The sequence below is a fragment of the Notechis scutatus genome, chromosome 2 (genome assembly GCF_049901735.1).
Source record: "Notechis scutatus isolate UNSWTSFEM ecotype Mainland chromosome 2, rNotScu1.2, whole genome shotgun sequence".
Lineage (NCBI taxonomy): Eukaryota > Metazoa > Chordata > Lepidosauria > Squamata > Elapidae > Notechis > Notechis scutatus.
Window position 1 is genome coordinate 13,694,771 of NC_142010.1, and position 15,414 is coordinate 13,710,184.

The window sequence follows — 15,414 nt, forward strand, 5'->3', positions numbered from 1 at the left end:
ACTTGATGAAATTTGGTGGTAATTTTGCAAATATGCTAAATTCAATTTACGCCACACAAAAGGCAAATGTACTGATAAATGGAGAAGCTACCAAACCATTTGAGATAAAGAAGGGCGTCAGGCAGGGATGCCCATTGTCACCTCTGCTCTTCATAACAATCCTAGAAACATTATTGGACAGAATTAGATCGAACAAAGAAATTAAGGGAACAAAAATTAAAAGTCAAGAGTACAAATTACAAGCATTTGCGGATGACATGGTATTTGTCATAGAAGAACCAATAGATTCGGAACCAGTATTATTAAATGAAATGGACAAATTTGGTAAATTGGCAGGATTAAAAATTAATAGGGAAAAGACCAAAATGTTAGTTAAAAATCTAACAAACAGTAAGCAAAAAGAACTAGAGGAAACAATGGGATTAGAAATTGTGAATAAGATTAAATAAGCATTTGGCTAACACCTAGAACATTATCCCTGAGGGAGGACAATTATACCAAATTATTACAACAAATTGTAAAGGATTTGGAAAAGTGGAACAAAATGCAAATTTCACTATTAGGTAGAATAGCAAAGATTAAGATGAATGTCCTACCCAAAATCTTGTATTTATTTCAAACAATTCCGGTACTATTGGACAAATTTTTTTTTAAAGAAGTGGACAAAATCATTATGAAATTCATTTGGGCAGGAAAAAAAAACGAGAATAAAAAAATATATATTTACAAGAGAATAAAAGCAGAGGTGGCCTTGGTCTCCCTGCCTGGGAGACCTACTACGAAGCGACGGCAGTAGTGTGGATAAAAGACTGGATTAAATTGGAAAACAAAAGAATTTTAACACTCGAGGGCCATGATTTGCAAATAGGATGGCACGCATTTTTGTGGAACCCAAATAATAAAAGTCATTCATATTTCTCCAGACACACTTTACGTAAATCCTTGATTAAAATCTGGATAGATATTAGAATAAACCATTATACTAAAATCCCAAGGTGGCTTTCAACAATGGAGGCGATGTTCCATCCTAACACGATGGACATTAGCAAAAAGCTTAAATACCACCAAATACTAGATAATGAGGGATCACTTAAATCGATTCAGGCGCTAAAATCCCAAAGAATATTTATTGACAACTGGTCCTACTTTCAAATAAAAATTAGGGACGCAAAAGAACACGGATTGGAAACAAAAGATACTCAATTAGATAAAATACTCCTGGCCCCGGAGAAAAATATGATATCGAAATTGTGAAATGTTAGCTTGGGCAAGAAACTTTGGTTATAATATAGATTTGGATGATTGGGAGGAAATTTGGCAAAAAAATCTTACATTTACAAAATCAATACCATATTAGGAAAATTTATAGAAAATGATATATAGATGGCATCTGGCACCTTCTAGATTAGCTAAAATATATCCAACAGCAGATCCAAGCTGTTGGAAATGCAAAGAGAAACTTGGTACCTATTTCCATCTTTGGTGGACATGCCGAGATTAAAAAATATTGGACAAGGATAAGAATATGGATAGAAGAAATTAATGAATGTGGACTGGAGTGGAAACCGGAACAGTTCCTCTTGGAAATGATTAAAGGGGAATACCCTCCCAAAGTGAGATATCTGATCATCCACTTATTAACAGTGGTGCTAATTTTTTAGCGCAATATTGGAAAAGGCCAATGTACCACCGATACACATTATTATTCAAAAAAGCTATAAATGTGCCAAAATGGAGAGGCTCATGCTCAAATTAAATGGGAAGGAAGAGACAAAGTATTATTTGGTTTGGGATAAGTGGTACAGCTGGGTAGAGCACAAGAAAAAAGGTATACAGAATAAATGAACCCAGGACACATACTATAGTTGTATATATTGAATGTATAATAATAACGATTTCAAACTTCTTGTCTATTATATAAATATTATGAAGGCTCCATTCGAGCCTATTCACCAATTCAGTTATAATCCAATAGTAATAGCAGAATAATATATTATTTATTAATAGGTAATTGATAACAGATAAGGAATACTTGCCAATGATTACTTACTACAGTTTACTATGAGCTATCAATCTTAATATCAAATATAATAGAAAGAAATACGTTTATTGTTCCATTGATATTCTTTTGATTCTTACATATTTGTATGTTTGTTTGTGTTTTAATCTTTTGTAAATAAAAATCTATTTTAAAACTCTAAAAAAAAAATTATAGCACAAAGTACCATAATTACATGCTCAAAATGGCCACTCAATTTGGATTTTAATAGTCTGCTTTATTTTTTAATACAATTTATTTATTTTTGAACTACAGGTTATAAATTAGGCTTTTTAAAAAATGGTAATGTGGGAATGCCAGTGTTTTTTATTAGCCTTGCACAATTCCGAGTCAAAGAATTTCCCCCCCAAAAGGGTCTCTAGCAGTTCCTATTTCTGGAAGGACTTTTTAAAAATTGCTTCTTGTAAACTCAAAGTTGTACCTAGCAGAACAAGATAACCAGAGGAAGCTGTGCTGGCCGACAGCAACTTGAACCTGCTATTTTGCACTCCATGTTGTGGAAGAACACAAAAATAATCCAGGCCAAACAAGGGGGGAAAATAGAAGGAGAAAGCCCTCTGCACACCCACTTCACTTCCTGAAGGGAGAATACAAATACAATCTCTTTTCCCTTTCTTACTTGATTTGGAGGTTCAACCGCTGTTTGATCTCCCTCATAACAACCAGGAAGCTTCATTCTTTGTTTCTCTGTAAGGAAGAAATAATTTCAAAATGCATAATTAACAAAATAGAAGGAGGTATTCTATAGGGGAGAAGGGAGAGCGAAGGGAAGACAGATGGGAGGATCGGAGGATCTTCCATTACTTCCTGAGGTGTCCTGACTTGGACCTTCCCAAAGGATCCTCCTGAAAAATAGCTCCTGAGGGGGATTTGATGGGTTCTTCTTTCCCTCAGGATCTCTGATCTCCACAGTGTAGCGCTTCAAATAGGAGGAAGGAAAAAAGAAGCAGAATTAATGTATGTCACATGACACAAAGTCCTGATTATTAAAGGCAGGGATGGGGAATAGGTGCCCTCCTTTCCCAAGGACGGGGGGAGTGTGAGAGGGAGGGACGGTAGAACAGAGGGAGAGGGAGAGGGAGAGAGAGATGACAGCCCAGGACAGCTTCAGCCACAAAGAACAGCTGCAGTTACTTTTGTTGAGCTTCTAAGCGACACAGCATTCTTTAATGAATATGAACAATAACGAGCCATAATATGCAGGATTAAAGGAAGGAAGGTGAAATCGGAGGGAGGGAAGGAGGGAGGAAGAAGGGAGAGAGGGAGGATATGATGACCCTCCAGAGGCTCCTGCTCTACCCTCCCATCGTTCCCGAGTTGTGCTGTGAAAGGAATCTGGAGCCACCAGGGAGAAGTGAAGCTGTGAAAGAGGGACTGAAATTCCTCCCCAAATCTCCTCCTTCAGGTTAAATGGCCCCATTGGCCCTTTGTGAGAAATGCGTCTCCCTTGCTCAGAACTCGGAACATATGGATGAACTGGCTCCTTCTGGTCTCCCCCAACCCCCCTTTCCTTCTGTGGGTCAGGAAGACCTCCCCTTTTCCTCGCAAAGGGGCCCCTGATGAAAATCCCAGGGTAAATTTTGGGCCGTTTCTCCTGCGCTTCCCCTCCTTTCCTCGGACAGGGGTTGCACTAGATGACCTCCAGGATCCCTCCCAACTCTGTTAATCTGTTATCTTGCCACCATCTCAAGCCGTCTAAGAATCTATATACTTTTTTCCGATTGCTGGGGACAATAAGCTGACTTTGTAAACTGCTCAGAGAGTGGGGTAAAGCATTGTGAAGTGGTACATAAGTCTAAGTGGAATTGCTATTGCTATATAGTTTCTCCCGAGCATGGACCCCTTTATGAAAAATAAGATGACCATTCTGAACAAAACTCTTTCCACATTCCATGCATTTTATTTTATTTGACTATATGTTTTATTCATTTATCCATTTTGAATACAATATATTGTCAGGGCATATCATTTATGAAAAAGCAAAAGAAAAAACAAGTATCAACATACATACTAGTAACAAAAATGATAGTGTAACGAAATAATTTTAACTCATTTCTTCTATTAGCTTATTTATACTTCTGTTCATGTTAATTATATCAACATGTTTCTAATTGTCAACCCGCTTTGTATTTAATTCCTATATAACAATAATATTCCTTCACCTAATTTCTAATGGGAAATAACATTTCATCTAAGAGCAAAGGCCTTTCCAAATTCCATACATTTATATGGCTTCTTTCGTGTGGATCATCTTATGGGAAATAAGTTTATATCTACGAGCAAAGGACTTTCCACATTCCATGCATTTAAATAGCTTGTGTGTGGAGCTTTTTGTGTCTTCTAAGTCCACTGCTATAAGTAAACGTCTTTCCACACTCCATGCATTTATATGGCTTCTTCCCTGTGTGGATCATTTTGTGGCTTCTAAGGCTCTTGCTCCAAGCAAAGGTCTTTCCACACTCCATGCATTTAAATGGTTTCTTCCCTGTGTGAATCTTTTTGTGGCTTCTAAGGCTCTTGCTCCAAGCAAAGGTCTTTCCACAGTCCATGCATTTAAATGGTTTCTCTCCTGTATGGAGGTTTTTGTGGCTTTTAAGGCTACTGCTCAGAGCAAAGGTCTTTCCACACTCCATGCATTTAAATGGTTTCTCTCCTGTGTGGATTAATTTATGGGAAATAAGATGATGTTTTTGAGCAAAGGTCTTTCCACTCTCCATGCATTTATATAGTTTCTCTACTGTGTGGATCTTTTTGTGTCTTCTAAGTCCACTGCCACGAGTAAACATCTTTCCACACTCCATGCATTTAAATGGTTTCTCTCCTGAGTGGATCTTTTTGTGCATTTTAAGATGACTGTCCTGAACAAAGGATTTTCCACATTCTGTGCATTTAAATGGCTTCTCTCCAGTGTGGATCATCTTATGGGAAATAAGATGATGTTTTTGAGCAAAGGTCTTTCCACACTCCATGCATTTATATGGTTTCTCTCCTGAGTGGATCTTTTTGTGGTTTCTAAGTCCGCTGCGATCAGTAAACGTCTTTCCACACTCCATGCATTTATACGGCTTCTCTCCTGTGTGGATCATCTTATGAGAAGTAAGATAATCTCTTCGAGCAAAGGTCTTTCCACACTCCATGCATTTAAATGGCTTCTCTCCTGTGTGGATCATCTTATGGGAAATAAGATGATGTTTTTGAGCAAAGGTCTTTCCACACTCCACGCATTTATATGGTTTCTCTCCTGAGTGGATCTTTTTGTGGTTTCTAAGTCCACTGCGATCAGTAAACGTCTTTCCACACTCCATGCATTTATAGGGTTTCTCTCCTGAGTGGATCTTTTTGTGGCTTCTAAGGCCACTGCTCTCAGTAAACGTCTTTCCACACTCCATGCATTTATACGGTTTCTCTCCTGTGTGGATCATCTTATGGGAAGTAAGATGATATTTTCGAGCAAAGGTTTTTCCACACTCCATGCATTTATATGGCTTCTCCCCTGTGTGGATGAACTTATGGGAAATAAGATGACCACTTTGAGCAAAGGTCTTTCCACACTTTATACATTTATATGGTCTCACTCCCAAATGGATCCTTTTATGGACAGTAAGTTGCGAGCTTCTTCTAAAACATTTTCCACATTCCAAACATTTATAAGGCTTCTCTTTTGTGTCAATCATTTTTTGAGATGTAAGGAAATTATTCCCAAGAGAAAGAATGAATGTCCCATTGTAATTTTGTCCGTTTTCTCTCCTTATAGCATCTTCTCTTTTGTTTTGGGTTAAATAGTGTTCATTTACTTGTACTTTACCTTTGAATAGGTTAATACTTTTTCCAGCATATTTTTTCCGTATTTTCTCTTCTTGGGCAAAAAAGTCTTGCATTGGAGCATCAGTGGAAGATGAGCTTTCCTGATTCCAATTCTTTGATTGGTTTCTCTCATGGCTTTCAAATTCCATTCGAATTCCAAACTTCTCCGTTCCATCTTTAGCATTGATCACTTGGAACAGTTCACAGGAATCTTGATTTTCCTGCCCATTATTACCTTCAAAGCAAAAGGGAAATGAAAATGATAACAAGGTTAGAGAAAAAGATCGAAGTGTAGAAAGTCAAGTGAATTTCCTTCTGAATTTCTCCAAAATTCCATTAGGTAGTATGTTTGCATGCCTACAGTGGTGTGATATTTCTATATTCATGAGTCATGAAAGCTTTGAAAAGATCTAGAAAACATCTCTTTCTTTACAATTATGTATATACTGTATATGCAATTCTCACTCAGAATCAGTTTTGAGTTAAGGAATAGAATAGCTTGATTCCCTCTTTTTTGTGGCAGCCCCTGAGATAATGGAAAACTGCGATCATGTCTCCCCAGTCCTTCTTTTCATTAAACTAGACATAACTAATTCCAGCAACCGTTCTTTATAGGTTTTAGTCTCTAGTCCCCTAATCATCTTTGTTGCTCTTCTCTGCACTCTTTCTAGAGTCTCAACATCCTTTTTACAATCGTGGCAACCAAAACTGGATGCAGGATTCCAAGTGTGGCCTTACTAAGGCATTACCAAGAGGTATTAACGCTTCACGTGATCTTGATTCTATCCCTCTGTTTATGCAGCATAGAAATGTGTCGACTTTTTTGGCAGCTGTTGCACACGGCTCGATCATATTTAAATGGTTGTCCATTAGGACTCCAAGATCCCTCTTACAGTTATTACTATTGAACAAGGTACCACATATACTGTACCTGTGCATATTTTTTTTGCCTAAATGTGGGGAGGTTTCAGAGGACAAATGACAACACACTCCTCTCACATGACATCCAGAGGACACATAAAAGCATACTGATATGTATATGTAAATAACGTAGTTGGGTTGACAATATATAAACTACAAATATATATGTTTGTAGCTTTAAGGAAAAATACTGTAAAGTATTATGTTGTGTTCTGGTTGGTTGATTATGCTACAAGTTGCCATAAGAGGGAGCTATAGATCATGGTTTAACTCTTTTTCACTGATGACCTCTCTTGATACTGATACTGAGTACGGACCGATACTGACTAACCCTGTTTATTTTGATATTCTTTTGATATCAAAATTTATCTGTTGTATTATGGTTTGATATTGCTGCTGTAAAAGACGTGAAACGGGTAAGAAGAGTTTATAACTGGATATTTCGGGACTGATAAAAAACGTGTATGACATGGACTGTTTATTGAATTGTGCTATTTCTTCAAATAAACATTTACAAAACTTGTTTAACTCTGTGTGGCTGTATATTTATTCATAACTGTTCTCATAAACCGTTTTCCGTGTACATATCCTTTTTATACAAGGATTACTCTGCACATATCCTAACACACACCTCATTCTTTTCAGCCTCCACAAATAAGTTGAAATAGAAATGGAAAAATACAGAAAAGAAATGGCACAGAAAGTATCTCAACAAAGAGACATTGAATCTTTCCTTCTTTGGAGCACCACAAGGACAGATCCTTTCCTTCTTCCTCCCAAAAGACAATACCTGATCAGTGGTATTTTAATAAAAAACTAACTATAATCTCTCTTCTTGATTGGGGACTAGAAAACTCTTACCCAGAGAGACCACATTCCTATGGTTTTCAAGCATGACTTCCCAATGCAGCGCTTTCTGGTCAGGATCCAGCTGAGACCATTCCTCCTCAGAGAAATACACAGCCACCTCCTTGAAGGACACAAGACCCTCCTGGACATGGAAAAAAGAGCAGAAAAGGAGAATTCACGAGATCTGTTCATCTTCATCATTCATTTAGACAAGAGGGTAGAAGGGGAACTCATCAAACTTGCACACAAGACCAGACTGACAGGAATACCAACACTCCAGAAGATAAGCTCGAGATATAGAAGGATCGACAGATTGGGCCCCATCTAATAAAACGAAATCAACCGTGAGAAATGTTCTACGTTTAGGAAAGAAAAACCAAATGCACTGGCATAGAATAGCGGATACCTGGCTTCCACAGTAGGAAGTGCAACAGGGATCTTGGAGTCCTAGTAGACAACCACTTAAACCTGAATCAGCAGCATGCTATAGTTACACCGCCCCCAAAAAAAAAAACCCAACAGAATCATAGGCTGCATTAGGAGGGATAGAATCAAGATGACATGAAGTGTTAGTACTACTTTATAATGTCTTGGTAAGGCCACACTTGGAATATTGCACCCAGTTTTGGTTGCCAGATGTAAAAAAAGATCTTGAGACTAGAAAGAGTGCAGAGAAGAGCAACAAAAATTATTAGTTGACTGGAGGCTAAAATACTGTATATAAAGAATGGTGGCTGGAATTGGGTATGTCCAGTTTCATGAAAAGGAGGACTAGGAGAGACGTGATAGCAGAATTCCAAGAAGCAATGGATGGAAACTGTTCAAGGACAGAACCAACCTGCAGGTAAAGAGAAATTTCCAGACAGTGAGACCAATTCATCAGTGGAATGACTTCCCTCCAGAAATTGTGGGTGCTCCAGCACTGGAGGTGTTTATGAAGAAACTGGACAGCCATTTATCTGAAATGTTATAGGGCTTCCTGTCTGAGCAGGGGGTTGGACTAGAAGACCTCCAAGATCCCTACCTACTCTATTATTCTGTTCCATTGTTCCCAAATTCCCAAAGCAGAGATATGCACTAAATTAAATGGCTGTGCATCACACAAGTCCTAATTTTAAATGGAAAAATCTGAAAATTGCTTTCACTGAAGAAATATTTCGGGAAGTTTTATCTAGTTCACTCATTCTGCAAAACCATCAAAGACTTTCAGTAAATTAATCCCACTTCTGGATCAACTGATCTATCGCTCTGTCTGTCATTGATTGATCTAGTAGTCTGAGCCATTGGCTGAAAGGAAGAAAAGAAAGAGGAGAAAATTCAGTGGGAAAGTCATTTCTCAGCGTTTGCAAAGCGGGAATGTTTGATCTCCTAATCGAGGCGCAAATCAGAGGATTGGAAATTATTTTGTAGGTCAAAGTACCATAATTACATGCTCAATGTGGCCACTCCCTTTGGAGTTTAATAGTTTGCTTTATTTTTTTAATACGATTGTCTTATTTTTGAACTACAGGTTATAAATGAGGCTTTTTTAAAATGGTAATGTGTATTTATTTTTCATTAGCCTTGCACAATTCCGAGTCAAAGAATTACTCCCCAAAAAGGGTCTCTAGCAGTTCCTCCCACTGTGATACATTTATTCCTATTTCTGGAAGGACTTTTAAAAAATTGCTTCTCGTAAACTACAAGTTGGAGGAGAACCTAGCATAACAAGATAACCAGAGGGAAGCTATGCTGGCCGACAGTAACTTGAACCTGCTATTCTGCTCTCCGTGTTGTGGAAGAACCCAAAAATAATCCAGGCCAAACAAGGGGGGGAAACAGGAGAAAGCCCTCTGCACACCCGCTTCACTTCCTGAAGGGAGAATACAAATCTAATATCTTTTCCCTTTCTTACTTGATTTGGAGTTTCAACCGCTGTTTGATCGTCATAAAAACCAGAAAGCTTCATTCTTTGTTTCTCTGTAAGGAATAAATAACTTCAAAATGCATAATTAACAAAATAGGAGGTGGTATTCTATAGGAGAGGAGGGAAGGGAAGACAGATGGGGAATCGGAGGATCTTCCATTACCTCCTGAGGTGTCCTGACTTGGATCTTCCCAAGGGATCTTCCTGAAAAATAGCTCCTGAGGGGGATTTGATGGGTTCTTCTTTCCCTCACGATCTCTGATCTCCACAGTGCAACATTTCAAATAGGAGGAAGGAAGAAGCAGAATTAATGTATGTCACAAGACATAAAGTGGATTCTTATATTCAGAACACAACCTCAAAGCCCCCAATATCCATCTGTGTGGCTGAGTGAGAAAATAGTGGAACAATGTCCTACAAGAACTGGAGAATTGCCTCATATTACGAACGTGGGAGAAGTTTGGGAAGGAGGAGTGAAGCATTCAAACACTCTATTTATTACCTTCCGAGCTCCCTAAAGTCTCCCATCTGCCACTGGAGCTGCTCCTTCTGCTCCTCCACCTGGCTCAGGAGGAAGCCTTCCGCCAGGGCCACTGCCTGGGAACTGGTCTCTGCTCCACACTCCCGCACCCAGCCCTCCATCTCTGGGGGCAGGAGAGCCAGAAGCCGCTCCAGAACCACCAGGTCCAGCATCTGCGCTTTGCTGTGCTTTCCTGGGCTCAGCCAGCGCCTGCACAAGTCATGGAGTCGGCTGCAAAGTCCTCGGGGACCCTCAGCCTCCCGGCATCGGATGAAGGACCAGGGTGGAACTTCTGAAGGAAGGAGGGTTCCCTCCTGCAGGACCTTCTGACCGGTTCTGGTCCAGCTCTCCCCACAGCTCCCAGGCTGAAGAGTCATGAGGCCTTTTCTGCTCCCCTCCTTGGCCAAAGGGGGTGTCTCCATCCTTCCTCTCTCCGGCAGAGCAACTCCAAAGGGCTCCAGGGACTCTGGGGGGTCTCCAGGGGCCTCTTCCTTCATGAGACCATTTCCGCGACCACAGAACGGATCCCTGCTAGTCCTTCCTTCCTTCCTTCCTTCCTTTACCCGCCGAGGAAATCCTGGCTTGCAAAGGCTTCTGAGGGCTTTGAGGTTCCGGAACTGGGAGGGAGAGAAAAACCGACACCCAGGATCAGACAGGTGGATTCAGCCCCCGGACCCCCTTCCACAACCTGCCCGCAGCCCCAAGCGGCTCCTCCAAGCGCAGGGCCCAGCCCCCCACAAGCAGGGCTGGGAAGGAGGCAGCTGGAGATAGGCCCCCGCTTCTCTCCCCCTCCAGAGACAGGATAGTGCCCTCGGGGAGCCTGGTGCGAAACCTGCCGCCTCCTCCTCGCCCAGCTTCTCTCCTCTCCTGCTGGGCCTCTGCCAGGCTCCCCCTCCCCTGGGCAGAGGGCGGCTGGGGAGCATGGGATGCGGGAAGAGCCCCCTCCTTCACCCGTGGCACGTCTGCATGTCTCCTCGCCAGACTCTCCCGCATCCTCACCGTCTCCTTCAGCTCCCCAGGTGTTCAGGAGAGCGAGTGCGGCGTCCTAGAGGGGCAAGGCTCAGTGATGTCACTTCCTTTCCGGCCTCCTCTGAGAAGACAGCCGTGACGTTCGCCCTCCAGTGGCCCAATGGGGAAGCGCCTGGAGTTCCCTTCCCTTGGCGGAGGGCACCCCCTGGTGGACTTGGGGCAAAGGGCCAGGAGGGCAGAAAGGACAGGAAAGAAGAGCGCATTGGAGGGGGAAGGGAGAGGGCGGGGATGATGGGATTGGGAGTAGGGGGAAAGGCCCTTCTCCGTGGCTCCCTGTCAAGGACTTCGGAGGCAGTTCTTTCTCCGCCTTCCTCTCCTTCCTCCCCGAGAACCGTCGGTGGAGACTGAGGGAAAAAGTCTCGGGGGGGATCTGAACTCGCCTCCCTCAGGAACCGCAGCCCTAAGGGCTGCGCAGAGATCAGAGGAGGCCTCGAAAGGCGCCGAGTCCCCTCAGAAACTGCCGGGCGGTGGGAAGACGCGGACCGGGAGCCTCGCTTGGATGCCCAGCTCGTGTCCCTCCTTACTCCGCCTCCCTCCCCGCAGCCGCCCTTCTCGGGCTCTGCCTCCCTCGGCCTCCCAGCGGAAGGGCAGGGACCCCCAGCCTCTCCTGAGGAGCCACCGGAGAGGCTCCGTGGGGAAGGAGGGAGGGAGGCCGGGAGGCTCCGGCACGGAGGAGGCGAAGGGGGCGAGGGAGGAGGAGGAGATTCCGGGCCTTTCGCCTCAGAGCAACTCGCGGGGCCGCAACTCCCAGGACGGAGCCGCCGCTTCTCTGCGCCCGCCGCCCGAGGCAGGAGGAGCCCTTGGGCCGCCCGGAGAAACGGGAGTCCGACCGCCTCTCTAGAAGTCCCTCGGAGGCCGGATCCCCTCGGAGGTTTCGCCCACTAAGTATCTAGGCAACGTTTTGATGAAGTCTCATTCATCATCTTCAGGCTTGTGTCTTCGGCTCTGTGCTTCTCAGAGTGATGTGAGCTTGCAGCTGCTTCTTCCTTTTAACTGCTAGTGGGAGTGTGACTTGATTGGGTGGGGGCTTGGCTGTGTTCTGATTGGGTGGGGTGTGTTCTCATTGGTTGGGGGTTTGGCTGTGTTCTGATTGGTTGGGGGTTGGCCGTGTTCTGATTGGCTGGAGGCATGTTCTGTTCAGGTGGGGGCTTGGTTGTGCTCAGGTTAGTCTTAGTTGCTGGGGGATTGGAGCTGGTGAGCTGTGATCCTGCTGTTTGGCTTCGAGTTCGTGGTCGTGCCACATCTTCATGGTGGGTGTCAGTTCGCTTCATGTATGGCTCGGAGGGGTTTGAAGTGGGTAGTGATGCAGCTGCAGTGCGGCTTCTGGTCCGTGGTCGTGTCTCATCTTCTGTGTGGGTGTGAGTCTGCTTTCTACGTGGAAGTGTGGTGGTGGCATCTTGTGTGGCCCTCATGGGTGTGTGTCTGGTGTCATTCTTCATGTTAGGTACTCGTCTGTTCATGAGGGCGGGTTTCCAAATGGCTGGTAGGCGGGAGGTGTCATCTCGTTTATTCATGCTGTGTGGGTGCTTTTCTATCTCTATGGCTTCTCTGATTATTCTGCTATTGAAGTGTTCGGTTTTGGCGATAGTTCTGGTATTTTTAAAGTCAATCTCATGTCCTGTGGCTTTGAGGTGTTGGACCAGGGAAGAGGTCGGTTCTTCTTTTTTGATTGAGTTCTTATGTTCTTCAATGCGTGCACTTATTCTTCTGTTAGTTTGTCCAATGTATGTGGTGGAGCAGGAGGTGCAAGGGATTTCGTATACTCCTTGGTTTTCTAACTTGATTTTGTCTTTAGTTTGTCTTTAGTTTGTCTCTAGTCTTCACGAGAGGGGTAGATGGGGGGGCAATGGAAGGGGGAAACTCAGAACTCCCCCCATTCATTAGTTCCCCCATGGCTCCCCCTGATCGGGCAATAGATTATGGGGAGGGGGAGTCCTCTCTCTTCCCCAAATTCAGAGCAAACCCCAGAAGGGACCGAGGCTAAAATCCTGCCTGACCGTCATGGCCTGGGGGGGGACGGGGGACAGTAGTTTGTGAAGCTGTAAAAATTCTATTTTTCTTCTACTTTTGGTGGCGTTTGTGGCTTCAGGAGTGAACCTGCCTCAGTTTCCCTCTTTCGCTTTCCGCCTCCTTCCTCTTTCCAGGCAACCGGCTTTGGGGGCTCCGGATCCGGGTCTAAGGCGGAAGGTCCCACCCCTACTCAGTCACCGGTGTGGGGAGTGTTGGGGAGGCGAGGGAGGGAGCAGAGACCACGCGGGGATCGAGGCTTCTGAGGCTCCTGCCCCTCTGGCCCTCGACTCCTTTCCCCATTACGGGGGATCTCTCAGCCCCTTTTTCCCCCAGGAGGCTTGTCGGCCCCTCCCAGCCCCTCCCCGCCCCCTCCTTACCGGAGGGGGGGTCTGGATTGTGGGGAGGGGGAGAATGTTTAACTAACGTCCAGAAAGAGCAGGAGGACCAATGAGAATCCTCCCTTCTGCAGCGTCATCAGTCTCTGGGCAGAGTCTCCACCCAATGGAGGCGATCGTTCCGAGCACAGAGAGTAGCAGAGAAAGTGGGAGGGGGATATTTCCCATGCAAGCCCTGGAGGGGAGTGTGGGCTTCCTTTTGCCCTCCCCCACCCAATCCGGCGTGGAGGGGGCTGCAGTGGATGAGAAGAGGAGGCGCAGCCCCACAGCCAACACACACAAACACATACATACGGTGGGAGTGCCCCTCCCCCAATCACGTGGGGACACTGCCCTCCCAGCCCACCTCCCCCAGAATCTTCTGCCTTTGGCTCCCTTCCTGGCAAAGGGGCTGACGGAGGGCTGGTTTCATCCCAGGCGCTGTGGGGTTTTCTGACCCACCGCAATTGGAAGGTCGGTGTTTGGTTCAAGAAGGGCTGTTCTTGAGCTGAATGGCGGGAAAGGAAGATGGAGGGGATCTAATCCCTCCCTGCCTGCCTATCTCCAAAGCTCCAGAAGGCAAGGAAACTGACCAAGAAGAGATTCCCTTCCTGACCGGGAGAGTTTGGGACCTGAACCGACATCAAGTCCACCCCTCCATGCACACAGAGGAAAGTCTAGCTGAGAATCGTGAGGAGAGGAAAGAAAGGGGAGAGTCCCCTGAGGGCTTTCCCTGAGCCCCCCTTGAGCTGCAGCCTCCAAAGACTGAAGGGATCCCCCTCCCACTTTCACTCTCTGCGGCGAACTCTTCCTCCTCCTTCAGCTGAAGTCACAAAGGACTCTGCCCGGAGACCGATGACGCTCAAGCAGGGAGAATTCCCATTGGTGCTGCAGCTCGTTCTGGCCCCTTCCACCTCCAAAGTCAAATAAAAACGCTTCCTACCCCACCCACACACACACACAAACAGACGTTCCCCCTCTGACGTACGCAAATACCTGTTCATTAAATGTGAAGATTGTGCCGTGGGAAGAGCTGCCGCGCTGGATGATAAGGGGGGAAGGGGCAGCCCCGCAGCCGGTGAGGAGAAGTTGGGGGTCACCCACAGACACACCCTCAAATCCAAAGGGAAGCCTCGGAAACCCCTCAGCTAAATCAGGGAAAGGCGCCGCTTCGCTTCGGAGAAGAAAAAGGCGATTCGCTTCCTTGAAAGGCGCGTCAGGAACATCCTGAGGTAAATCTCCAGCAGCCCAGAGAAGAAAAAGGCGGGGAAAAGGGGAAACGCCCCCTTTCCACCCGCAGCAACCAATCAGAGCGCAGATCCCCTCCGGCGGGAGCCCGCCCCTCACTCGGGCACAACGGGGTGTTTGAGACCTTTCTGCGCTTTCCTTCTCCAGCCATTAAATGGGATATTTTCACATTTAAAGGGTTCAAAAGAAAAAGACCCAAAATGACTTTGCTTTTGTCCATTAGATTGAATTGTCAGGCTGGCATGGTTTTTTTTTTTTTTTAATCTTGCACTGGGCTAAAAAGAAGTCAACATCTTTTTTCCCCTTTTTTTCTCTTGTACCTCAGAATTTCTTTTCCCCTCTTTTTCCTTCCCTTAATTTCCTATTTCTATCGTGTTTTGTATAATAAAGAAATAAGGTTTTGAGACTCTAGAAAGAGTGCAGAGAAGAGCAACTAAGATGGAAGCTAAAAGATATTTTAAAAAACGGTTGCTGGAACTGGGTGTCTGGTCTGAGGAAAAGAAGGACGAGGGGGAGACATGGTGGCGTTTTCCAATATCTCAGGGATTTCTACAAAGAAAATTTCTCTCCTCTAAATAAAGATAGAAGCGGACCTAATGAAAGAGGCGGAGGTGGAGTTGCACTTTATAGATAAAAAACAACCAAAATGCTCTAAAACGGTTCAGAAGAAAGACGAAACCCTTCTTCAAGACAT

General features: G+C 44.6%; 3 protein-coding genes across 3 annotated transcripts in view; 1 reads left to right on the forward strand and 2 right to left on the reverse strand.

Moving 5' to 3' along the window:
* Positions 1–11,593, reverse strand: part of LOC113428989 (uncharacterized) — a 288,768-nt gene extending 277,175 nt beyond the window's left edge. The window contains exon 1 of the mRNA XM_087953566.1: positions 11,011–11,593. Coding sequence (XP_087809692.1) covers positions 11,011–11,027 — 17 coding nt within the window. The 5' untranslated portion in view covers positions 11,028–11,593. The remainder of the gene's footprint in view (positions 1–11,010) is intronic.
* LOC113428287 (H-2 class II histocompatibility antigen, E-S beta chain-like) overlaps positions 1–15,414 on the forward strand; it is a 165,864-nt gene that overhangs the window by 86,544 nt on the left and 63,906 nt on the right. The gene's annotated exons all lie outside the window — the stretch shown is intronic.
* LOC113427372 (uncharacterized) lies at positions 3,660–9,767 on the reverse strand. The gene is given in 5 exon segments (XM_087953508.1): positions 3,660–4,377; positions 4,379–6,098; positions 7,646–7,775; positions 9,528–9,592; positions 9,703–9,767. Coding segments are annotated over 4 exon segments (1,998 nt in total). The 5' UTR covers positions 9,582–9,592; positions 9,703–9,767; the 3' UTR covers positions 3,660–4,283.